At 42.8% G+C, this 27,539-nt stretch overlaps 1 protein-coding gene across 2 annotated transcripts in view; it reads left to right on the top strand.

Annotated features, from left to right (window-relative positions):
* Window positions 1–21,137, top strand: part of LHFPL2 (LHFPL tetraspan subfamily member 2) — a 158,888-nt gene extending 137,751 nt beyond the window's left edge. For both annotated transcript variants that reach the window (XM_030800445.1, XM_030800453.1), the window contains exon 5: window positions 18,827–21,137. In XM_030800445.1, the coding sequence (XP_030656305.1) occupies window positions 18,827–19,083 (257 nt within the window). In that variant the 3' untranslated portion in view covers window positions 19,084–21,137. The remainder of the gene's footprint in view (window positions 1–18,826) is intronic.
* Window positions 21,138–27,539: the final 6,402 nt, after the last annotated feature.

Genomic DNA, 27,539 nt, shown 5'->3' with positions numbered 1-27,539 from the left:
TGTCAGAGAAATGTCCCTGCTTTATTCTCCTTGGACACACGGTGCCTCAGGGGCGTGTGTGTGTGTGTGTGTGTGTGTGTGCATGTGTATATCTTAAAACTTTTGCAGAGAAGTGTTACTGAAGGCTTTTGAAGAGTCAAACATGTAGCTGAAGGGAAGCCAGCACACACAAATTATTAATCCTGTTGAAGAGCCTGGTTGACCGGAGAGAAGGATTTCTGTTTTCCCTCACTCTGTTGTATTTGCACATCCTCGATGATTTCATGCCTTTATTATGGGCTTTATTGATTTGCTGGTATGTAGATGAGACTCCTGGTTTGTCATGTAGGAGTGCTTCTTATCCTGAGGAACTTGATGGTGATCTAACTACCTTCGAGCAAACCAGTGGCCATTTACTGGAAGGGGTGGGACTTCTTGGGCCAGAACACTAAACCTATCTGGCAGTCATTCAGAAGCAAAGCACAGGTATCCTTCAAGACTGTTTACATGCAGTTTATAATAAGGTGTTAGTTGAGTGAATTCCATGTCTGCGTGTGGATTAGTCCAACATATTTTGGTACTCTGGTGTGCATCACATTAATGGCAAGGTGTTCATTATTGCACAAAGATTAGTATGCCTCTCAGGTATTACTGGAACACTCCAGTGAGTTTTTTTTTGGTTTTTTTTTTTAAAGACAGATTCTCATTCTGTTGCCCAGGTTGGAATGCAATGGTATGATCTTGGCTCACTGCAACCTCCGCCTCCCAGTTTCAAGCGATTCTCCTGCCTCAGCCTCCCAAGTACCTGGGATGACAGGCACCCGCCACCATGCCCGGCTAATTTTTGTATTTTTAGTATTGACAGGATTTCATCATGTTGGCCAGGCTGGTCTCAAACTCCTGACCTCAAGTGATCCATCCGCCTCTGCCTCCCAGAGTGCTGGGATTACAGGTGTGAGCCACTGATCCTGGCCTCCAGTGAGTTTTTTTCTGACTTTTCTCTCTGCACAAGGTCTCTGGGAGGAAGGCTGAGGAGAAAGAAGTGGGAGCACTCCTGAGGGCTGGTGCTGATCTTCTGCCTCTTTCCAGTCTGGAAGCTTTAACTTCCTCCCTACCCCTGTTACTTATGCAGCATCTCAAAAATTCTGAAATTACTCAGAATTTTAAATTGGCAGGAGGCAGAGATTCCTGCATAGTTTGACTGCTGTCTAGGAGCCACTGATCTAAGACTAAGTGCTGAAATACAGGAAAGAACTGGTTTCTTTTCTCCTTCCAGCCTAGCATCACCCCTAGAGAAGAAATCATGACAAAGAGGGACTGAGCTACCCTCCTCATGATTGAGTGGGCACTTTCTCCCCTATCGGAGGTCTTATCATGCACTTCAAGCCAATGTAAAGGGCAGCTGCGGTTCTTGAATCTGTGGCTGAGGATGTTGCCACACTGGCATCTGAAAGGGCTGGCTTGCCTTCTCCCATTGGCCAATCTGTGATAGCCTCTGGTCAGCCCCAGCCTCAGCAAGGACTTGCTGCAGCTGTGAGCATCGGCCTTTTCTCTCCCTATGCCCCCACGCCCTCAGCCCTGGATCTCTTCAACACTGAAACAAATGGTGAGGAAAAAAAAAAAAGCAGGCTGTTGCCACAGCAACAAAAGGATTCTTTAGAAATACACTCAGGCTGTGTTTGTTCTTACAACTTACATTTTGGCAAAAATGTGACTGGATGAAAAATGATCGTATTCTTTTGCTACACCTAATTTTAAGATATAAATAGGCCACAGGCTTGTGTAACCTTCACTGTCCATAAAAAAACACAACATAAATAATCAAAATCTTGATATTCTGAGTTTAGAAACTGGGTGTGAAAGAATCTGCTACTTCAATGGAAATCCCAAACTCTGGGCTAACTTAAGCAGTAATGAAATATAATTATTGCCTGTTATGTGAATCCAGAGAGCAGGATCTGCCTTCAGGGCCTGGCCTAATAATGGTGGACACCCGGCTGATACTTTCTAAATACTTGCCTTGATGTTCAGCAGTCACTCAGTAATGAGGGATTAAGCCTCACCTGAATGTGCCTGTGAAACACGGACCAATTTGCCTCACTTTTCTGAACCATAGTTTTCTCACTTGTAAAATGGGTATAACAATAGTTTATACCTCAGGACTGTTTTGAGGATTAAGTTAGATAATATATGGGAAAGGCTTAAGCATACTGCTTAACACATAGTAAATAATAAATGGTAGCTATAGAATCATTATCAAAGTATTTCTGCTTTCTTGGCAAGTTTTAGTATATTATTTGTTTCCCGGATTTGTTGCATTCTAAGGAACAGGGATATCTTACAGCTTTTAGAATTGACCTTATTCTGTTCAAATCAAACACAAATAGAGTGTGTAGGGGCCTTCCCTGTCCTTAAGAGCCTGCCTGTGTTGGAGCTCAGGGTGCACAGCAGTCCTGTGGCTTTGGTGTAACCAGGGGTGTCCTCAGATCATTTTTTTAAAAGGCAGGAGAGAGCAGTCAAATTGACAGGAAAACAAAGAGCTCCTTCCTCCCACTCCCCTTCCCCTGACACACACATTTTCCATTCCTTCGTTTTCTGGAGGCAGCTTCTAGCCATTGAATGTTGATTGCAGGTGGCTTCGGAGATTCTCCTGGTGGAGTAAATCACAGGTTGATTGGTCTTCATGAGGTGAGAACTTGTCCAAGGACTTGGCAGAGGCAGCAACACACATCGGTTTGCATCCCTCTGGGATTCATTACAAAAGCCGGGTGATCAGCCAGCAGGGTTGGCTTTTTGCCAGCTGTCTTCCTTAGGTTGTGACCTGGATGTAATCCATCGTGAAACCGTAGAATGCAAAGATCCAGGTTTTCCATGACAACATCAAGCAGTTTGTTTTTGGAAATGCGTGTAGGGCTCTCTTAGAAGTCCATGGAATCCCCAGTGACTCAGGTTTGGGACCGAAGCCATTAAACTGAGCTCAGGATTTGGCTCACTTGTGCTGGCTGGGCCTATTCCACAGGGACCGCCATAAGCATGAGCCACCGGCCAGCTGCCTGCTATCTTCCAGCTTCCCTTTATGCTGGGCTGGCTCTCACACTCTACTCCCTCAAGCCCTCTGTCTGCATGGGTCTCAGTCCAGCAGGACAGCCTTAGCAAGCTGCCCCACCAGTCTGACCAGATAGATTGCCCTGGGGCTGAACCCTGCCTCTGCAGGGCTGGGGTGAAGGGTGTGGTCGTGGGAATGGCGCTGGCAGTGGCGGTGAAGGGCCTGGTGTATGCAGTCTCAGCCTTCTTGGAAGTGAGCAATGATTGAGGGTGAAACAGGACAACATGAAAAAAAGCAATAAAAGGAAAAGCAGAGACAGACACGTGGGGGTTTTGCCTTTGCCGCTTGTAGAATTGCTTTTGTCATAGATCTGATGTGTGGAAGTATGGGTGGGCATATGAAATGCAGCTGATCGCTCTCCAGGACTTGGTATTCTTACTGCTTTTTACACAGGGTAAAAAATCACCTTAAGCATCAAGGTTAAGACCATAGCCCAACCCCATGACTGATCTCATGCCCTACTCATTCACTCCCAGGCCCAAAAGACAAGGTCAGCCACTGAGAGGAGAGAAATCAGAACAGGGGCTTGGGAAGCATAGGGAGAGGGACAGAGATGCCTGGCGCACACGGAGCCCTGCCTCAGAATTTTACTCCTGAAAAAGTCACTGGGCTTTCTCTGGGGTGGTGTGACCTTGGTTGCCCACCTTCAGAACACTCTCAAAGAGGCATGGGGAGAGTAGAGGGAACAGCCCTTCCTTTTCTTCCTGGTGAGCACAAGGCCCTGAAGTCTTCTGGCTGCCAAAGGGAGGCTCTTGGTTTCTGGCTTTCCAGACAGATGATGCTCCACCAGAAGTCAGGTCCAACAGTTCCGTGTCTGAATCAGTTTTAAAATACCACTGAGAGGACACATTTCCTAATTCATCAGCCTTTAGTAGTCCCTTGGTAAAAAGTAAAAAAAATGCAGACATGTTGTGAGAAGGTAGGTCAGAATTCAGTTTCAGTCCTAGGCACTTGTATTGGATGCCTACTATGTGCAGAGACCTGTAGATGCAGATCTACAACTTCCTGAGTTCTGCTCCCAGGCTGTATTAGAGTCATCATTTCACAAACTGTACCATAGAGAAGCAAAAGAAATATAAAATAAATAATATATAAAGGGAATGAAGAATTCAACCATATCATTAAATTAAAAAATGACTGCTGAAAAGCAAGTGGACCAAGCAGGTATTAATTTAGTAAATCTAGAGACGGGGACCTGTGTTTGTTTGTTTGTTTTTGAGACGGAGTTTCGCTCTTATTGCCCAGGCTGGAGTGCAATGGCTCGATTTTGGCTCACTGCAACCTCTGCCTCCTGGCTTCAAGCGATTCTCCTGTCTCAGCCTCCTGAGTAGCTGGGATTACAGGCACCTGCCGCTATGCCTGGCTAATTTTTGGTATTTTTAGTAGAGACGGGGTTTCACCATGTTGGCCAGGCTGGTCTCGAACTCCTGACCTCAGGTGATCCACCTGCCTCGGCCTCCCAAAGTGCTGGGATTACAGGCATGAGCCACCGCGCCCGGCCAGGACAGGGACCTGTTTTTAAAGAATGAGTTGGAAAGTCTGGAAGAAAATTGCAAACTCTCTTAAAATTCTGATATAGCAATTGATATGCAAATAAAATGCAAAAGTGGTTTGCCATGGCAACTACTTGCCGACATAAATTATCACAGAGCCATGGATGATCTATGTTCAAATTACATTAACAAATAATAATTTAAGCATGGCTCCGAATATTTACATGGGCAGTTCTGGCACTCTGTTGTAGGGGCTTAATGCAAAGGTGGTATTCTTTTAAGCTATAAAGCCACTTCAAAACTAATCTGCATCTGCTATGAAGAACTGTCCTACAGCACGGTCAGCCACATTTATGAGCTCATTTATTGTAGATGGTCTTCCCAGTAGCTTTATTAAATGGCCAGCAACTTTTTTCTTTTAAAGACAGCCACCAGTACATATTAAATATAAAACCACACACGGAGAAAATGAAGCCAATATTAAAATGCTTTAAGAATCAGTACAAATACATGTCCACAACTCTTAAGTAATTTCAACTCAAAATGCAGAGTGGCTGTGTGTTCAGAGTGACAGAGGCCACATTCAGGGATGTAGTGTTGAAAAGACAGCACCTGGTTTGTTGTAGTAGGAATTATTTCACATTATCTGCACCCAAAGACCTCAGCAGGCAAGAAATTTACTTGTCCTAGAAATTCCATAGCTTAGTAACTATGTTTTATAAAAGTGCCTTTTACCCTATTACACATTACATTTTGCAGTTTATTTATTTTGGTAACTTATTTTGAATTATCAATGTATTTTGGTTATAGTCAAGCAGGAGCTCTGTCTTTCGTGATCCTGTCTGTCTGATGAATAACTTAGGAGAATGTATTTCATAAAGTTCTTTCAGTTGCATGTAAGCCAGTTAACAAACAGCTTCTCACCCCGAATGTGAAGTAAGGCTTCATCACTAACTGATGGGAAGGAATCATCTGGCTAGGTTAGTTTGTTGAGATGTATTTCAACAGTTCTAGAGTTAAGGCTTTAAAAACTGCTAGCGGAAGTAATTTGCTTTTAAACAGGAATTATTGCTGAGAAAGAGGGAGGCTTCAGCAATGGAGAAACTGCATCTTTCTTCTAGATTGTTTCTCCACATATCCTAAGGGCATCAGACAATTTTTAATTGATGGCCATTAATTTCAAGTAATTGTAACAGAAACTTCCTTTGGGGATCTTGGTTGTAAGATCTTTTTATGACAACTATGCTGTGATTGTCTTCTAAAGAATTCTATTTATGTTCATCTGTCATCTTGTCTCCACCCTGGAGAGTGTTTTTCTTGCCAACTATAATATCATGGGAGTATTTTTAGTAGAAAATGGATATCTTACTAGATTTCTCTGGGGAAACAGCAAAAGCATTAATGCAAGCTTCTTTTTTTCTTTTTAATTGACACTTGAAAATAACCAGTTCCTTCCCTTTTTCTCTTGCTTGTCTCTGAAAATCTTACTGGTTAAAGCTTCTAAAATTATTGATCACGTACTAAAATAACATGTGGGTATCTGCTCTCAAAGATGCTGTAGTCATTCACAAAAACCCTTTTATTGCCAGGAAACCCTTTGACTCCTAGTTCCTGATCTGGCCCCTGGAGCTAAATGAGTTACTAAATGTCGATGTTAAGCCTGGTTTAGCTTGTCCACGAACTCTTGAAACTTTAAAATGAGATGGAGTAAGCCACTTAGGCTCATGCCTGTGGTCCCAGCTACTCGGGCAGGAGGATCACTTGAGTTTGGGACCGTAGTGCAATATGATCACATCTGTGAATAGCCACTGCATGCTAGCCTGGACAACACAGTGAGACCTCATCTCTTCTAACTTAAGTTTGGACCTAGACTCCAAAGAGACTCAGAGCCTCCTCACCCTGTATCTTGATACTTGCACAGTAAATAAATAGGCTTCTTAGAAAGGGGTCCGCATCTTAACACAGGTACCCTCTACACTCCCCCATCTCTTACCCCACAGAAGGGCCGTCAGCCAGAAGTTGCTTCCTTCGAACGAGTGCTGGTCCAGTCTGTGCTAAGGCTTCTCCCATTTCACGGCAAAATCAAGGAAGTTTAGTAAGTGTAGTAACATTTCATCAAGCCGATGTATTCACTTCAAAGAAATGTCATTTATTTTCCAATTACATCCTTCACCCTTCTTGTATTAAAATATTTTTATGAAATGATGAGAGGAGATAATAAAGGCTATCTTCAGTGTTCTTATTAGCAAAATAAAACATGTTGACCTCCCAACAATTTTTCTGGACTGTAAAGTCCAGAAAGTGTGGGAACCACTGTTTTAGAATATAAGGAAGCCCCACAAGGGTGTGACGTGTCTTTTCAGTTATACCTCTAGTGTTCAGAATGGAACCCACTACGTACATAGTCGATGTTCAGTAAATGTGTGTTCGTTGACAGGCACATATCTGTGGAACCACTGATTAGTCTCTTCTAGCCCCAGCTGTAAATTTATAGGTGTTTGAATTTAACAAATGCCACTAAGTCTCAATTCTGACATAGACCCGGCCCTCCTGGACAGTTATGGCATAAGTAACTGATGAGCCATCATCTGAAGAATCACTTCAGAACTGGTCATCACTGAAACCAAATTCTGCTTGGACTTTGAAAAAGTTTTCATTGAAGAACCTTAATGGGCAAAGGTATAGATTAACCAAAAGTGATCATTTTGGGGCAGAAATTCTTGATTCATGTTATAACTCCTACTTTGTTATATTACTTTTATTTATTCAGACTCTGAGTGGCTAACTGAAGTTTTGGTACTGAAGATAGCCCATCTGGCATCTGAGGAAGACAAGCAGGATTGAATACCTTTGCTAATTTCATTTGGGTTTGTAGGGTACACAACCAGAACTCTTCCTGGGTGGAAGGAAGAGATCTTGCCTCCCCCCCAACCCTCTGGTGTTTACAGTTGTTCTAAGCAAGAGTTCACGAGAGCCAGATGCCTAAGAGCAGCTTCTCCTGCATGCAGACATAGGAGTAAGCAGATCCCTCAATGACATGGGTTTAACTAACACCCACTGGATCACGGATAGTGGTGCAAGGATTCAGGGGTAGGAGGCAGTCAGGAAAGACAAAGATATCAGCTCTATGAATTGAGAAAGGCTGCTTGGGAGGTGAGATGGCTGAACAGTGGCCTGACCTATTGGAGGAGAGATTTGGGACTGAGATGCTTATTGCCAAATTTTGTCTAATTGGCTACAGATGGCTTTCTTGGATGTGTTTTTTTATGGATGATTTTGTGGGTGGCATTATTTTTCTGGATGGATCTGTAATTTCAAATGGTTCCCAAGCATACACGATCTGAGCAAAAACTAAGTCATCAGTTGATTATACTGCTCTTTTTTTTTTTCCTTCTGGTCCAGTGGGTTTGGTGCTGTTTGCAGTTTTCTGCTCACACAGGTGTTCCACATTCTGTACAAGGTTCACATCATAGTGAGCCTTAAATTGTTCTGAACTGTTCATTAGGCTTCTTTCTAGAAGTTGGTTGGACCAAGGGCAGCCATTCCAAAGTGGCATCTAATGCTTCGGTAAGGTTGGTGACACTCAGATCAAATGGAAGAGAGTGGAGATGGAATTTCTTTATCTTGCTGTTGTTTTGCGATAGGATTAGCAAGTCAACCTGCTTGACAATAGGCTACCCTTTATTTTGGTGCATTCTTCCACTCTCCATAACCCCTCACGACACTGCTGTGGTTTCTCACTTGATAACGGTTCCTTATCACCTGCTCTCTAATCCTCGTAGACCTGCTCTCTAATCCTCGTAGATATAACTAAGCAAGCTTTTGAATGCATATCAGTCTCCCCTCTTCAGCTGGACAAATGTTTTTGTCTTGGAAGTTAGTCTCTGGTATGCAGTAAAACAGCAATCTAGGATAAGGCTCAAGAAGTGGACTCTGGAGCCAGGTTCTCTAATTTGAGTCCCTGTCCTGCCGTTGATTAACTGTGTAACCCTACTTAGCCCTTCAGTGCCTCAGTTTCCTCATCTGTCAAATGATATTAATAGTATCAACCTCACAAGATTGCTATCAGGACTGCATGAGTTATATTTAAAGTGCTTAACCAGTGCCTAGCACAGAGTGTTCAACGAGAATGAAATGCTCCCATTGTTAGTGTAAGTTATCTTCATGATTATTAAAGGGTTCTAATCATCTTTACAAACTTCCAACTAAAGTATCCATTGTGAATGTATATTATAAATTTGGGGGAGGGTGTTTATAGTTTCATCTCCATTTCATCTTTGGAATCTATCATTTTTACTATAGAAGACCTTTCCAGAAGGTTCTTCCAAAGAAGTGATGCTTGGAAAGGAAATGGGTGTCAGAAATGGTATGTGAAGCTGGTCAACACTGCCATATGTGTAGAGGACTGCGTAAGAGGCACTGAGTGTAGATGGGGATAGGACTGGAGACATAGAAACTGAGGAATAGGAACACTCTTTACACTGTCAACACGTTTCCAGTGGAATCGCAGTTCGGGCCTGCAGCCTGTCTTGGAACCAGCGCTGTTTTATAATGGGATGAGTGCATCTATGTCACAGTAAGACTTCTGTTTTTTACTGGATAGTTTTCCAGATAGATGATTATCCACTTACTTTTTATTATTTTTACCCAAGACATTCATTCTAAATTGTATCATGTATGTCTCTTTCTTCTGAAGTAAGGTGTCTCTTGTCTTGGTGAGTAAGGATCAGTACTGCAGAGTGTCTCCAGAGCCCCTGCACATGGGAAGTCTGCAGGTTCACACTGTGGTCTTTGGGAAGAGAATATCTTAATGGCAAATTCAGTCACGAGGGAACTGGATGTGGTCTGATACATGTGCCGTCCTCAAAGCACAGCCTTCAGACTGTCTGACAGTTTACCTTGGGATATTGTAAAAGAGAAAATATCTCCACCTAACAACAGTCGGTGGCCTACAAATAGCTGTTAGGGGCTGTGAGAATGACTTCCGACTATCAGCATGGAAGATGACTTGGGGAAAGATTAAAAACTTAGAAAAGAGAGGGAAGCACACAGATGAGCATTAACCACACACAGAGATGATGCTTATTACTCAGTCACCAGTTGTTGTACACTTGATTGAGACAGATGGCCCGACTTCTAAACATCTACTGGAAACAGAAAAACACACCCCCACCCTCAGAGGTTGATCTGCAATGCTGCCAAGAGGAGTGGGCGTTTTCCTGCGCTGCAGAACAGTTCTGCATCCTCTGCCCATAGTGCCAGTACCTTCGCAGTGGTGGTTTCCGTTCTCCAGGCTCACACTGCTTCTAATATTTACCACCCTGCCTCTTTCACAAGTGGCCATGGCTCATCTCATTCCCCGACGTATCCTTTGTCTTCTCTCACCTGTCCTTTCCTGTCCTTCTCCCGCGTGCTGCTCCTCTCCTGGCCAGTGCCTGGCCGGCTCTCACAGGTCAGCCACAGCCTGTCTTGGCAGCTGTCCTTGCCACAGCCGGGCCAAGCTGGAAACAATTTCGGAGATCTGAGCCTAGACTCAGGCTGGTCTCTAGATACCTGAAAGTGTATTACATTTAATCAACTGACTACTTTTTTCTATGTGATTTCCTAACAACCAGCTATTTTCTGTAGCCAGGAAGGTTTTCAGTGCAGGCAGTTATGCAAAAGACCAGTCCTGTGGTTTGGTCTGCACATGTGTTTCAGTAGTAACTGTGTAGCTGGCATTCTGTTGCCCAGAATTGCAAACTGAAGCTTTTCCTCCAACCATTTCAAAAACTTGTCAAGAACTTTCTACAATGGCTTTGTTTAAAAATGTAATATAATCACATCACCTTATCTTTTCATTCGTCCATTCAAATCAGTGAATATTTACTAAGCACCTGTTACATGTCAGACCTTGTTCTAGGCAGTTGGGACACAAAGAACAAACTGCATAAAGTTCCCTGTCCTCATGGAGTTTACATTCAAGCTGGCGGGGGGCAGACAATAAACAAAATAAGTAAACTATATAGTATCTTAAAAGGTAGTGTGCAATAGGGTAGAGGAGCCGGGAGAAGGTGTAGCCCGGGTAAGAGAGGCCGGGGTATGCTGGAATAGTGAGAGGGAATGTTGAAGATAGTTAGGGTAGGATTTATTGAGGAGATTTAACCACAGCCTTAAAGGAGATAGAGGAGTTAGCCATGTGGGTATCAGGAGAAAACATTCCAGGCAAAGGGAACAGCTAGAATGAAGGCCTACAGGCTTTGCCGATAGAGTAATGTGGGATTTCTGAGAAACGAGTCAAAGATGATAGCAAGGTTTCTGACCTGCACATGTCTTAAGAATTGAACTCTCATTTGCTGAGATGAGGTAGACAAGGTGAAGAACAGGTTTTGAGTGGGGAATGGAAATCAAGAGTCCTGGTTTGGACATAATTTTCAAGTGCCTTGCTAGACATCCCAGTAGAGGCCAAGTAGGCAGCTGGATATGCACATCTGGAGTTGAAAACTGGAAATGAAAACTCAGCTTGGGGTAGTACTTAAAGCCATGGGACCAACTGTGATCAGGAGGGGAATGTAGATAGGGAGGAGGACCAAGGAGTGAGCCCTGGGCACCCCTGTGTTTAGACTGGAAAGGTAAAGGGGGAACAGCAAAGAACACCGAGAAGGAAAAGCCAGTGAGGCTTCCCATCTGGAGGCAGAGCACTGGCTGATGATCTTAAATTCATATGAGAATAACTGTCCTGTCAGAGTTTTCCTTTATTGTAGTACCATCAGTACTTTGTGAAGCTGTCCCCCCTGAAAAGCCTGGAATGCTGTCTAAGCTGTGTCAGATGGAATACAGGAAGCAACTTAGTGGCAGGGCAGCCCTTGGGCATTATGCTGTAGTGAGCTGTGCTGGGTCAACAAGGGCTGGTGCTCAGACTTAGCTAGATCCACAGCCCTCTGAGTCACAGGGCGGACCAACACGAAACACTAGAGGGATTTTTTTTTTTAATTTTTTCAGAAAAATGTTATAAGAGAAATTGATGTTTAATAGTTAGAAGGTCTGCTATGTTCCTAAATGGGCCAATGGCCGGCTATTTCAAAGACAGACAGAATATGAACTCTTGACCTAGTTGTGTGCCACACCTAGCAGGTTTATCAATGAATGTTAAGGCAAAGTTGTAATGTCTCATTAGAATTCATATCGATTCTAATTAACCTATAACCAAGTTCCTAAAAAGTGTCACGAAGTGTGCTGGGTATGGGAGATACCAAAGCTTTTCTGCTTCAAGAGGCTGAGTCCCACTAGGATACTGTTGTATCATCAGGGTTGAGAGTAATGCCCTCATTAAACAGCTATTGAATGAATTTTTAAAAGTGAGAAAGAGCTCAAGAGGGATGTCCGTAGGCGGTGGGAACACAAGAATAACCCTGTGGCAAGAAGTGGTGACAAACATTTCCCAGGGAGGCAACACTTGCATTGGAATGAGGGAGAGCATGCCCAGATGCGTGAGTGTCCAGGGGGTCACTATGAATAACAGGCCCCTGTTCGAGGAATGGTGATGTGTGTAGTGTGACCAGATTGTTGACTATCACCAGCCCCTGAAACCCTACAGCATCCCACTCCTATAACCCAGCCATGGCCATCCATAAATGGTCTGTGAAGGCAAGCACATGGCATGCACTCTGTGGACATGCTCGGGAACTTCCTAAGTGAGGCCCGCGTTGATCAGAGGTACTTTACATTTGCTGTCAATTGTCTGCTGTGAACTCTCTCCAGAGACGTTCAGATATTTCATAGCTGTGGAATAAGCTGTTTTTGATTTCGACTTAGTAAAGGTGCTGAGTGTTGGCCCTCTCAGCGGTGGCTTCTCCACAGATTGCTGGTAGTGGTAACAGGTGACCTTCTTTTGTTTCTGTTCTCAGAATTTCCTTTGCAAGCTGAGGTCTAGTCTTTAATATTTAGTCTGGAAGCTTGTGTGATGGGGAAGTGGGAGTGTGGTGTCTAAAGACTCACTTCTTCAGACAGTTACTCTGCGGAACAAGAGCCAGCCTGTAGTGCTCACTTTTCAGGCAGGAAAAATGGCCTTTTTCTGTACAAATGGTTGGTGACCCACAAAGACAAGAAACCTTGAGTCCCATCCATTGGCCAGCAGGTGGTGAAGGAGGGTAGTAATCATGACTGATGTGGAGGGGGTGGGGTGGCCAGAGAAAGGCTGTGAAATAACCACGGAGCCTTATCCCACTTCTTCACAAGCTGAAAAGCTGTGGTTCCGAGTTGACTCCTCCATTCCTAGCATCCGTCACTGTGAAAGATTGACGTGGTCACCTTCAGACCCAGTGAAATACTCACTGTATGCAGCAACATCTAGCCTTCCCCAAACTGGGGGACTGGCAGGACTATGGAAATGCTTTTCTTCCCACCTAAGGGATTTGATTAAAAGTATTTGACATCCCATTATTTGATTCCAGGGCAGTATTTTAAAAATTTACCTAAGACATAAATTTGTGACTGGTCTGATCACAGTCAGTGCAAAATGTTGCTAGGAAATCAGGACTGTGACTTGGCTTTTCCTGGTGTGTTTCCTACGTTTGCATTGGGAACACAGTGATAAAACTGTTCTCTGTGTAGCCTCTGCCCTCACAGAGCCCAGTCCGATTATTTGTGTTAAATGCAAACCACATATTTAGATTCCCCAAAGAAACTCTGAAGATTCTTGCACAGGTAGATACAACTTCTGTGAGGAAAATATGAAAATGGCAGAGCGGTGTGGCAGGTGCTGCGTTGGGATGGCTGGTGCCCAGCTGCTTTGGAGGGCCAGCACCAGCTATCCTAATGCAATACCATGACCATCAGTGAGGTTGTCAAGGCTCTGTCTCCAGCTGGAGGTGGCACCTGTTGGGCAGTCCAAGTGACCGACCATCGGCTTTTCATTTGTTTTTTATCTTCTACAGATAAGGTTGAATCATGTGACCCCCCCCCCACTGCCAGCAGATGCTAATGTCTTCTAACTCCCTCGGTACAATGAGGCTGTTAGAACACGGGGATGAGGATGTTAGATGTCTTTTAAGGTTATGAAAATTGTTACCTTCTAGGGCACCATTCTGTCAAGTTGAGCCATTGCAGAGGTGACCAGCCCTCCAGGTGACTTATGGCTTCTTTCCATGGTGGCTGCGTTGTCTTTGGTGGCTGGCCAGTGTCATTCTCCCCCCATTTCTTCTTCCTCCCAGCTGGGCTTGCTGCGACCCAGTCATGAACCAGGTAGAGATGCCAGGCAGAAGAAAATAAATGCCCACAGCCCTAGTCCCTTCCTTTTTCCATTGCCCTTCACAACACACAAACACACCCCCAAAACAACAGTGCAGTGAGGCAAGGTGATGGCAGGGCCCCAGAGACTACTAGAGAGGGTGGCCTCACTTCAGGAACTGCTTTTTTAATAGCTGCAAAAGGAGATTAGACCATTTTCTGGCTCAGCTGTCATGTGAAGCCCAGTCCAAAGCATCCTTTACCTTCCATTTGGCCTCTGGACGTAACCTATGACCAAGCTGATAGTCCCTGAGTGTACTCCAAATTGAGTGAGTACCAGAAAAACCATTCCAAGTCTCCAGCAAACTTCTTATCTGTTACTGTATTCTCTTGCCTTTGTCTCATATGCCCATTGAAGAAGTTATTGATTTTAATTGTCTTATTAGTATCAAGCCCATTTGGAATTCAGGGCACAAGATTGCTTTTAAACCCCAGGGCTCACAGGCCTAGAACAGGATACATCAACCACCCAAGGGTCTCCATTTTCCTTCTTGCTGACAGACACATTTCATTCTTACTGACTGATCTCTCAGTTATTTTACTGATTTCCTCCATAGGCACTGTGGTTTAGAAATATTTTATTACAAAGCAAATTGCACTGTCAATAAGTTTTTATTAAGGGCCTACTGTGTGCCCAGCATCATTCTAAGCACGGGCATTAGAGCAGTAAACTAAATAAACAAAAATCCCTGCCCTCATGGAGCATAAAGTCTAGGACGGAGATGGATAATCATCAAATAGTAGGCTGAGTCGTGTGAAATGAAATTCTTGTAGGTAAACATTATCAACTACTGACAGTTTCTTGTGACTGCTAGGATGAAGTCTGTGCCTGAGGGATGCTTGTCAGGGCCCAGGAACTCCTGTCCAGGCTGCTCTGAAGCTGCTTCGGCCTGAGAGCAGTGGAGAACCAGGGCCAGGCTGGGCTCAGACAGGTAGCTTTGCTTCCCACTGTGGACCTCGTGAGGGGAGGACTACGTGTGGCATTCACCACAGAGGGACACCCGACTCACTGATCTTGCTGGGATTCCTTTGGTAGAAGAGACTTTATCTACATACCCAAAGAAATGATAAATGTGATTTTTAAAAAAAATTTATTTTTGCTTACCTGAAGGCCCAGTTTTCTCTTAAACATTAGTCCATTTTACAGGTGAGGAATCAGAGGGCAGAGCCTGGATTCAAACCCTATTCCATGGCCTTGGCTATGTTAATGATAACTGTGATGGGCACTGGGAGCAGAGGCCCGCCAGTCAGGGCAGAGTGGACAGTGGTGACTTCCTCCACTGCCCCACGGAGCCCTGGGTTAAGGCGCTCTTGTGCTTGTCGGGGCTGGCTGCCCAGGTTGCAGCGTGTGGTTGGCACACTTCACACCCACGGGGCAGATATACCTCGCCCACTTTGTATTACTGTCTCACATGGACTTTCCTGTGGGCTTATAAATATTCAAGCTGCAGCTTTCCACAGGCTCACAAGCATGGCACCCTTATGTGATTTAAACAACAGCAAGAGTCCCCCTGCTTTCCTTATTCACAAACTGAGCCAGGAACAGCCACAAGATCTGAAGATGGCCTGAAGCCCCTCAGCAGTCACACCTGAGCCATTAGAAAAGGGAGCGCCTCAGGGCAATTAATGCTCCTGGCTGGGCTCAGCACACTGTGGAAAGGAGCCTGATGCTATCAAAAATAAGGATTGTATTAAGTGATGTAAAACCTGCCTGCTTCCCCAGAGAACCCAAGACAGCCAAATTAAGGTATTTCTTGCGCCCTACAACTAGCCAGAGCCTGGCACAAGGTGGCAGAGCTGGTATGTGACGGCAAACTCCATACTTTGTCTTCTGTCCCTAATATATTAAAGTGCACATACAATACAAATGCAATGTGCAGTTAATGTTGAATTGGAACAAAAAATATGAACACTTTGGTCTTTTAAAGGGAAGAGCAGCTAATGCTGCCTCACCTCAGGCCTACACTCAGAGCTTTAGGGCAGAGGCTGCAGCACACTCAAAAGCGCCTTTGCATGCAGGGCTGGGGGAAATTGTACAGAAGGCCCATGGAGGGTACACCAGAGTGGCACCTTAGGACCTGGAGGGAGAAAACTATTAACGTCCCCATCATACCTTGGGGGGAGGCTTCATAGGGAACAAAGTGGGATGCAGACAAGATTAATTGGGGTTTATCATAGGCCTTAGAAATATTTAAGAATTGGTTAAATCATTTAAGATCTCAGCTGAACAAACCTCTGTTCAGATGGAGAATATTTTTTCAAGAGTACTGAATGTAGCCTGGGGGTCTCCTCTCTCCACAAATTATTATACTTCTCAAAATATGCCCTTAACAGTGAGCTGATCTGCTTCTGCGTGGGAGGGGCCTGCCGAGGGCTTTTGACCTGTGTTCAGGCTCATCGTCCGTTTCCAGTTTTGTTGCGATGGTAGAACAGACTTCACGATTCACAGCCACCTATGAGTGATGGATTAGTCCATTTTACAGGTGAGGAATCGTACATCAGTCACTCAGCTCATAGAGGAAAGAGCCTGGATTAAAACTCTTAAAGTCAGAGCTCTTAACTATTAACGGAATCACCTCTTAATTTGGTGAGTCTCTGCTGTGGTCCACCATATTTCTGGTTTGTGTTCTAGCCTCCTGTCCTCACACTAGACTATGGGGTCTTTTCTGCTACTAGATTTCTACCCTTTCATTGCTGTGGTTCAGGACCTTCCATATTCTAGAGGACCAAGAGTCTGCACTGGCTGCCTTGGCCTTGGGGGAACTGGCTGCTGCTCATTTCTAACAGCCTCTCTCCAGCTTCACTTGCTCTTCCCAGCACCAATCACATTTCCTTGCTGCAACTCATTGCCTCCCGGGTTCCCACCACTCAGATCTATAGAGAGGGCCACGGGGTTATAAAGACTTCCTTGTGAATCACCCCTCTTCAGACAGTGAGCATCTGAATTGATTCCCTCTACTCCACCCCTCTGAGGCCATCTGAGAAGAACAATGGGATGGGGTGGAGACACTGAGATCCCAAAATGCCCTGGTAGTCACATGCCAAGCTGGACACCATCACAGGATGAAGACCACTATGAAAGTTGTCATGTGTGAGCTGAAACACTGTCCCCAATCTTCCTTCAGGCCTCATACTGCCATAAAGTCAGTCATGTTTTCTTTGTGGGGAAGTTGCTGTAAATGACTTAGAAGCTTTGGTGGGGTAAACCCAGAGAATTTCAGTCAAGGTAGGTAAAGAAACAGAACTCAGAGCCAAGATTAATTCACAAGGATAGAAATGATATTCCCAGGTATCTAAAAAGTGGGAACTTTGATTATGATATAAAATTCTTGATTACACAGGTTGAATTTTTCAGAGAAAAGGTTTTTGCCCTCCTCCTCCTCTTGCAGTATCTTGCTTTTTTTTTTTTTTTTTTTTTTTTTTTTGAGAGGGAGTCTCACTCTTTCGCCAGGCTGGAGTGCAGTGGCCGAATCTCGGCTCACTGCAACCTCCACCTCCCGGGTTCAAGCGATTCTCCTGCCTCAGCCTTCCCAGTAGCTGGGACTACAGGTGTGCCACCACGCCCAGCTAATTTTTGTATTTTTAGTTAGACACGGTTTCACCATGTTGGCCAGGATGGTCTCACTCTCTTGACCTCGTGAGCCACCTGCCTCAGCCTCCCAAAGTGCTGAGATTACAGGCATGAGCCACTGTACCTGGCCTAAAGAAGATCTGTTACCAAGAAAGTTTTACTGGGTAAAATCTGGGGGCCTAGGTTGCCTTTGTCATTTCAGGCCTCTGGCTTTTTTGGGAGGAGCTGCTGTCATGTGACTGGCAGCCAGGGTGAGGCACCCACTGCAGGGCTGATACCTGAAGGTCAGCAAGTGACTCCTTTTGTGGCTCACCCTAGTCCTAGCTCTGGTGGGACTAGGCAGGAAAAATAACTCAAGTGATGCATTCTGGTTATATAGTGAGCAGTAATGCTGTGAAGAACAGGAAAATAGGTGTTTAAAATGACAAGGTAGTAGGGTCAGCAAAATGGAAGTAAAGCTTATTAGTGTCTACTCTCTTAAAAGTACACAGAAAGTCCTTACAAAGTTTGCAATTTGTTTGTAAATGTGTATGTAAATACAGAAATATCTGGCTTACTTAAAGCACTAATAATCAGGTAAAGACCTGGTCTCCCTCGTGGCCCTTGCTCTTGCATTTAATCAGGTTGACATCAGATGGTTCTGTGTGAATTTCCTTAGACCAGGAGTTGGCAAACTCTTTCTGCAAAAAGCCAGACAGTAAACATTTTAGATTTTGCAGACCATAGCAAAGCAGTCGTAGGCTTCCAAAAATGAATGGCCACAGCTGTGCTCCAATAAAACTTATAAAGTTACATTTGGCTTGAGGGCCTCAGTTTACCAACATCTGCCTTAGACCAAAAGAGAAATGCTCAGTGCACCAAAATCCCTTTGGGAATACGTAGTAACAAGTTGGCCACACATGGTGGAGGCCAAGGTGGGTGGATCACTTGAGCTTAGGAGTTTGAGACCAGCCTGGGCAACATAGCAAGACCTCATCTCTACTTAAAAACTTAGCCAGGTGTGGTGGTGTGTGCCTGTAATCCAAGCTACTTGGGAGGCTGAGACAGGAGGATAGCTTGAGCCCAGGAGGAGTTCAAGTGCAGTGAGCTACAATTGCACCACTGCACTCCTGCCTAGGCAACAGATTGAGACTCTGTCTTAAGAAGAAGAAAAGTTCCAGTTTGCTTTTCTAGAAGAGAAATTTTTAGTGGATTCACATTCCAATATGTAAAAAAGTGGCTGAAAATATTTCTAATAATGTGATACTTCTTGATCAGGTCAGATTAGTTTGCATTAAACAGTCCTAACACTTTCTATTGCAGAATAGATGCCCTTGCCCAAAGCAAGCAAATCAAGTAACAGTTACAACAGATCTGGACAGTTGTAGCACCATGGGGATTTTCTAATCTGTTTTCTCTTTTGTCCTGCAGGTCTATTTCTTATCCTCGGTTTGATACTCTACCCTGCTGGCTGGGGTTGCCAGAAGGCCGTAGACTACTGTGGACATTATGCATCTGCCTACAAACCTGGAGACTGCTCCTTGGGCTGGGCCTTTTATACCGCCATCGGGGGCACAGTCCTCACTTTCATCTGTGCTGTCTTCTCCGCACAAGCAGAAATTGCAACCTCTAGTGACAAAGTACAGGAAGAAATTGAAGAGGGGAAAAACCTGATATGCCTCCTTTAGTTTGGAAGAGACAACGCCATTTTCTCCCTTGAGTAATCTTGTGAAACAGTCCACAGTTTCATCATTTGAGTCAAGTGGAGAACTAACCTTTACCTACCAAAGCCACGTTCCACGGCCCGAGGCTTAAACAGGACCAATGAGAGGCCACATCCAGCTACGCAAAGTTACTGGACATGCGGTCTGCAGTGCACATGATAAGGAATGGAACATGAAAATAGTATATAATCCCTGACCTGGAATTGCCAATTTCTGTCAGACTCCATCTCCCCCAGGTTCAATGAAGGATAATCTAAATCATTAGGGCAGCAGTTTCTCTGGTAACGGAAGAGACCGTCTGCCAGATTTGCAGGCTGTTTGTGCTCCAACACTGCTCGTTTGTGAGCATCTCTGCCTCAGAATGGGGTTTTGGGTTGGAGTTTTTGTTTTCCTCTGTTCTTTCAAGGTGTCCCCAACGAACAGAAAACTATAAACTTACTGGGGACAGGATGTGTGCTAAAGGGCACAGCAAGACACTGTCTTTTGCTTAGCTGACCAAAGGGGTCAGCAGGGATGGTGTGGAGTCATGCTGTGGAACTTATTCTAGGCTGAATCCTAGGGTAAGGTGGATCAACTGAACTGTCACTCCAGAGATTTCAGAAATTTGAGTAAAGAAACAATAAGGACCTATACAATCATATGAGAACAAAATATGAAATCTTGCTAGTGAAGACGTATTTTTTCCTCTTCCCAGCAGCCAGGCTAGCACCAGTTCTGGCCCAGTCTCTTTTCTTCTAAGGTTAGGATTGTGCTTTGACTGCCAAAGGAAACCTCACTCTGTTTCCTCCTTCCAGGGTCTGAGGTCTCCAAGCTTAGCTGTGGCTCATTCAGATGTTCACTGGGAGGACCTGCCAGAATCTCGGCACTTGAGGGGAGACCTTTCCTCCCTGTTTGGTGACCATGCTGTAGTCAGCTCTATTTCCAATCCCGACAGTAGCAGAATGGCATTCTACAACAAAAAGAAGCTAGTTATGGGAGTTAAGTTTTTGTAGTTACTGTTGTTGATCCTGAAAGCAGACTGAGATAACATTAAATTGCTGCAACTGAAGAACTGCAGCCAAGACCTTAATTCCAGGAAAGCACAGAGGACAAAGTTAATTCAAAAAGAAAGAGGAGCTAGATCAAGGTCACAGCACTGCCTACATCTGTTTACAAAAAGAATCAAATACCACTATGAATAAGGATTCAGGGGCTTTTAATCTACTTTCCATAAATTACCAATATCACTGATTCAGGAAGATAGTATCTCAGAATGACCACAGCAGCACAGAAACAAGCTACTCTGACATGGGAGCTTCAAAATTGTATCATGATACAGAAACACTCCTTAGCACTTTAAGAAAGTGAGATGGAACTGCCAGATTTCTGGAAGGAGAAAAAGTGTAGGTATTTGGGTTCATTAATCTGCTCACTTGACTGTTTTGAAAAAGTACCTTCTGTGGACAAGGTATTGTGTGTTGTGCTACCAGCTATACAACCCTGATTTCAGATTTTGCAACCTTGCCCCGAGTGAGTCATGTTAAAGCTGTCTGAGTCTAAAGCACCATATCTTGGTGCAGAACAGATAATTATACAGAGATGGAATGGGACAACCAAAGTTTTACTACATTCTGATGTTTGGCCTATATAAGAAACCATCTTCTCTCACAGATTAAGGGCTAAGGGCAAAAGGGGTGGGAGATGTGGAACTAGGTCTTAATGAGTTTCCCATTCTTGAACCAAAATTCGAAGTCAGTGAGATGTAAATCCTGTGATTTTGGTGAAGAAAAAAACGGGTATCTTCATAGCAGCCTAGGAAACCTTAACCATATCTCTACCACCACAGAGAAAGAGGCTGGAGGAGCCACTGGACAAAGCTCCTGTCTCTCTGTGTACATTTATAATGTTCTAACCAAGTCTCTCTCAAACCTTGGCAATAATTTTCATTAAAAGCAATCCCATTCATCAGACAAATCTTGAAGAAAAACACAAAATTTTTCCATAAACTTATCAGAAGACTTTTTTTTTTTCTTTTTTTTTTTTTTGAGACAGAGTCTTGCTCTTGCCCAGGCTGGAGTGCAGTGGCGCGATCTCGGCTCACTGCAAGCTCTGCCTCCCGGGTTCAGGCCATTCTCCTGCCTCAGCCTGCTGAGTAGCTGGGACTACTCAGGCGCCCGCCACCGTGCCTGGCTAATTTTTTTTGTATTTTTAGTAGAGACAGGGTTTCACTGTGGTCTCGATCTCCTGACCTCATGATCCACCCGCCTCGGCCTCCCAAAGTGCTAGGATTACAGGCGTGAGCCACCGCGCCTGGCCTCACTTTTTTCCTTCTTTCTTGGATAGAGAAACCATTTTCTGACAGTAGGTTTACAATCTCAGTGTCCTTACAAGTTGAGACCTAAGCTCAGAGGATCCTCCGAGCATGTCCATCACCTGCTCTTTGGCTACGGTGGCAGTGTACCTCTAGATCAGTCACAAGGGAGTGTGATTTCTTGGCCATAATAAACTCACTTGACAGTGTTTATGTTATTAATCTGAATGCAACAGAAGACAAAAGCACAGGCATGCAGACACAGAAAACCCCAAACCACTAAAAACTACCTAAACACTGACTTAGTAAATAGTAAAAAGGTAATGTTGGGACTTTTAAACCTTGAATCCATTAGCCAGGCTTAGGATGAAAGGACCATCTAAAATCATGCTAGCCTAAACCATACTCTTCCACACAGCTGTTTAAAAGCCACTGGGTATGAGGAATATGCTAGAAAGAAATGTTAAAAATAGATTGTTGGCCCACACTTGTTTTTCTAATAAATAGGACCATTATTACTACCAGGAAAGTCTTATTTATTTTGCCTGAATTGGTGCTTAAAGAAAGTCTCATGATGGGATGGGATGGGCTGCGCTTCTCAATGAACTCTGAGGCAGAAATATATTTGCCTTGGATTCTGTGGATTCTTTAAACCTGTGTGCCAATAATTCAAACAATGTTGCATTAATTGTATAAGGGTTTTTGTATAGTTTTCAAACATCTGTGGTGTAATGATCTTTGTTAAACATATATTCTGTAAAGTGCCATAGTCTTTTTTTATGTGTAGCATATTTAAAAATATATATGTATATTATACATACACAGGTTTGTGTGAAAGATGTGCAATAACAAAGGTGTATGTATGTTTTGTTGTTTTGGAAACTGGACAGGAGTCAAAACAGGGATGTTTCTGTTTTGGCAAAGGAGAGTTCCACATTTTTGCCTTCATGGCTTATTCAGTAACCCATAATTTTAATGCTACACAAATCTTCTTATGTGAAGAAAAGACTGGTATGAAATCATTTTTTCCTGGGTCTAAAATAATCACTAGAGTTGTGTCAAAGTTAAGCCCGCACGCCAGGCCCAGTTAATGCTAGTCTTTCATGTGAAATGTGAAGCTGCCATGTTGCCTTTTCTCTTAGTAGGATAACTAGTAGCTGGTACATAATCACTGAGGAGCTATTTCTGAACATGCTTTTATAGACCATGCTAATGCTAGACCAGTATTTAAGGGCTAATCTCACACCTCCTTAGCTGTAAGAGTCTGGCTTAGAACAGACCTCTCTGTGCAATAACTTGTGGCCACTGGAAATCCCTGGGCCGGCATTTGTATTGGGGTTGCAATGACTCCCAAGGGCTAAACGGCACGACTGGGATTTCTTCTGAGACTGTGGTGAAACTCCTTCCAAGGCTGAGGGGGTCATTAGGTGCTCTGGAGGGACTCGGCACCACTTGATATCCAACAGCCACTTGAGCCAAATATAAAATTGTATTTACAGCTGATGGACTCAATTTGAGCCTTCAAACTTGTAGTTACCCTATTATATTGTAAACTAATACATTGTCTAGCATTGATTCGGTTCTTGTGCATATGTATTTTCACAGTGTGCTCCCCTCCCCAGATCTTAATTAAACCAGATTTTGCAAATTCATTCTTATTCTTTCAAGTCTGAGTATACTGGCTTCAATATGATGTGTATAATCTGATCAAGAAAATACCTATCAGTCAACATTTATTTTAAACATTAACTTACATGTAAGATTGACAAATGGAAAAAAGATATTCAGGTATTTTAAACTATCCCATTCACTAGTAACACATATGTCCCTACCCTGGGTTATCTTTAACGTCAAGTATGTATTTCTTCCTTGAAGAAGCATCAACACAATTGTAAATAGGAAAAAACATCTTAAGTATTATAAACATATTAATTTTAAAGTAAAGCTATGAAATATGAAAATGCTCTGAAGTATTAAAAAGGGATTTTCAAACATAAATATGTAACAATGACAAGGGGAAAAGTTAATTGAAAGACACATCCTCCTCTTCCAACAACATCCCTAAAAATAAAAGCCAATGATACGGTGCCATTCCACATCCATGTTTCCTGAAGGTAATCCTGGCCATATAAAGCCTCATCCAGAATAGGTGGAATTCTAATTTATAAACTCAAGAATGACACTAAATACCCTTCTCAATGCTTTCAACTCTCTGTATCCCATGAAGCATTTATTATTTCATACAAAAAGGCAATTTCTTCCCCTGATCTAGGGCCTATGACAGTTGAAATTACATTTATGTTTTGGTTTCTAATAAACGCTGACAAAGTTACCCACACATCAGTTTAAAAAAACCACACACAGTTTTCCAAATAATCGTGATTTGAATAACCCAAGAAAAATTAGAAAATTTCCATTGCTTTTTCAGCTGTTATTATATTCCCCAAAAGTTAATCCACGAGAATGGACCCTGGCTCGAATTTCAGCAGAAGCTGGGGAATCCTCCCATGTGCTTCCCCTGCTTCCCATCCTTAGTTATCTGGCAATTCTGCTACTAAGTCCACTTTCCACACTGATCTTTCTGGAACATGCTGCATTCGAATTACACCTACACCCCCTTAAAGTTTTTGCTTAACCAAACAACCACTTAGAACAGTCCTTACTAACGTGGACATTTTATGTGGATATTATTTCAGTAGTTTCAAACAATCTTTTTCAACTCTCAAACAATGAAGGGTAGGGTATTAAAGCAAACTTTACTCTTCAAAGCAGTAAGAACCAGTAACTTTATTTCAGAGGCCCTCACTAGCAGCTGAGTCATTTGGCAGAGCCATCCCACTGCTCCCCCTACTACTATCTTCTTCCTCGCAACTTCCTCTCCTTACCCTGAACAGTTGTGCAAGATAGGTCTTGCAGACATGAACTGCCAATTTTACTAAGGTACACAGGACACAGATAAAAGCACACAAGAGGAAGTAGTGAAACCAAAACCACATGGGAAAGAAAAGTCAATCAAGTAACACATTGCTATTAGCAGCTTTTTAGCTTTTTCTAGCCAAATATCCTGAAAAATTGAACACCTACAGGAAGGCAGTCCAGAAAGTGCGTATGTTTAGGGGAAATCACTATTATTTTATTCATAAGAGACGAAAGCCTGAATTAAGGCAGTGATGGTAAAAGACAGTCAATGGGATGAATTCTATGTTAGGGAAAAAGAATGGGCAGGTGACTGATCAGAAGTGGAGAGGAAGGAGAGGGAAGAGTCTAGGATGACAGCCAGGTATTTAGCGTAGACACTGGGTGGAAGGTGATGTGATCACCAAGATGAAGACTCCAGAAGAAGCAGGGACAGTGAAGGTGCGGAGGTTCAGCTTAGGCTGCCAATGTAGAAGTCCTGTGTGCAGCTAAGACTATACTAGGGAGAGAGAGAGATCTGGGAGTCATCAATACACCTGAGAGATGGTAAGTGTCCTTAGTTATTGTGCTATTTCTATGGGCAGATACTATGCTAAGCACTTCACAAAATTCATTTATTCATCAAAACCCTATGAGATAGAAACTATTACTATTGTTTTACAGATAACTGTCACTTAAATAACTGAGGTTAAGTAATGTATCCCAGGTTAGAAAGCTAATAAGCGGAAAAGCCAAAGCTCAGATATATGTTTGACACCAAAGCAACCCACTCAAACTGCTATGTTGTTTCCTTCTACCTGGAATGCACAAGGTGGGAAGGCAGCCAATGCAAACTCCTGGGCAATATCTCTGCATTGTAAACACTTAGAATAACTTCCAAATAAAACTCCAAAAGGGCCTCACCATCACAACTGATGAAAACACTGCTTCTTCCTCCCTTTCAGAGAAAACACCTAGTGATTTTTCATAATTTTGAAGATGACACCATATGTCTCAATTTATCAATCATGATTTAGCACAATCCTGAAAACAGACACAAGAAATTCATTAAGTATGTGACAGTGGGAAAATAAATGATAGGCTTTGACAGTTTTTATTGTTTTCTTAGTATAAATAATCTCATTCAGGGTAAGCAACTATTATAATCACACAAGAAGCATATTTAACCTAATAATAAGGATTTGTCCTCAACTAAAGTTTCTCCAAACACACAAATGCCAAAGACCCTTTAGTAAATTTACACTGCTGAAGGATGGGCAGCAGGTACTCACCTTTAGGTGGCAGGTGTTAGCATTTGGTCTGGAGACTTCAAAAATACGTGTAAAATTTTTTTTTGTTGACTTTTTTTCTAGTATCTGTTGTCCCTAAAGGATGGACATGAATGACTGGAAATGTGGAAGGATGAAAGGGAAAACAACTGGAATGAGGCGGCATGGTGGGGCAGCCACGCTTGGCAGGAGTCAGGGGACCTGCCTGTTCTCATCATCCCTCTCCAGCCCTTTACCACCACCACTCACTGAGTGACCTTGGGGTAATTTCCTAGAACTCTACAAAAACAGGGCCAACAACAGAAATTATATCACAAGTTTGGTATGAAAATTAAGTGATGTATATAAAGCATTTAGTACAGAACACTGGTATATAGTTAAGCCCACAATAAGCTACTATTAGAAAAAAACTAAGAAAATATTACCCACCCAGACTAGTATCATTTTAAAATCACATTCTATGAAAGGTAATATAACTTGTCAAAACCAATGTAATTTTACCTGGAGAGACTCAGTGGATTGGCTACCTGAGGCCACCATTTCTTTTTCCATCCCGTTATAACAGAGCATTCAGCTAATTATCTTTACCTTAGAGCTTTCAGGAAGCGGAAGATTTCTCAGTGGATGCAGGGTACTCAGTTACTCCTATTTAGCAAAAACAAAAACAAACAAACAAACCCGTAGCATTGGGTGAGCCCATAAGCCATGTGAAACCAGAATGCTCAGAAAAGAAACCTCCTGATTTGTCAAAATCTATTCGGATACAAGACTTTTTAGAAAAGGAACATCCAATGCTGACCAAGGATGTGAAGAAAGAGGCCTTTCCGTACATTGCTGATGGAGTTACATATGGATAAAATTTTTCTGGAGATCAACTTGGCAAAGCACATGAAAGGTGCTTTAAAAAGTATGCATAATACCCTTGAACTCAGCAATCTGTCCTAAAGAAAAAACAAAAGCCCGGGTCCCCAAATTTAGCAATAATATATTCCTTGATAAATTATTTATAACTTTAAAACCCTTAAAATCAGAACCTAAAGGAATAACAAGACTTTATGATACATACATATGATGTAGCTATATAGCTATACTAAATGTTACAGAAATATATTCAGATATTAAAATCTTCAATACATATTTATATCATAACTGAAACAAGATAAACTGTTGTTAGTTAAGATCCTCCAGTTAAAAGTAATAAGAAACCAATTCAAGATAGTTGAGGGAGAAAAAGCGGTAAGATCATGAGGATAATGGGATAAGGGTGAGCAGTAGGGCTCCATAAAGGAAAAGGAAAGCCACTAAGATCTTTTCTATGTCATTCAATTTACATCTCCTGTTATGTCTGTTTCATTCTTCATTTTCATTGCAGACCAGCTTTCTTGGTGATTCCTTCCTCATGGCAGAAAGTGGCTACCTCTTATGTTCCAATTCTGGAACAGTAGAGTTCTAGACATATCTACATTCAGAATAAAAAACTGATGAGCCAGGAATGAGTCCACTATGGCCAGATGACATCCAGTACCAATGTGGACTTTAAGGACCCAAAGAAATGGGGCTTTTGAGGAGTAGGTAGACATCCCTAAAGGATGTGCAAGGATGTACGGGGGTCATCTCATTTTTAATATTAGGAAGTTGTCTTCCTAGAAAAATAGAAAGATATAAACCAGATTTTAATAGAAGTAATTCATGGATATAAAATTAGGAGAATTTGTTATTTCTTTTGCTTATATTTTCTATAATTTATACTGAAATATACATTAATTGTATAAATTTAAAAAGTTAATTTAAAAAACTAAACTATTGGGCCATTATGACATAAAGCTAAGTGAGGGGAAAATAAGGTTTTTAAAAATCCATATTGCTTATATCTCTTTACTCTACAAAATATATATGCATAGAAAAAGAATGGAAGACAATAAAATATTAGCAGAGGTACCCCAAGA

Source organism: Nomascus leucogenys, chromosome 2 (genome assembly GCF_006542625.1).
Source record: "Nomascus leucogenys isolate Asia chromosome 2, Asia_NLE_v1, whole genome shotgun sequence".
Lineage (NCBI taxonomy): Eukaryota > Metazoa > Chordata > Mammalia > Primates > Hylobatidae > Nomascus > Nomascus leucogenys.
Note: the sequence above shows the minus strand (reverse complement) of the source record. Positions and strands in the feature narration are given on the sequence as shown.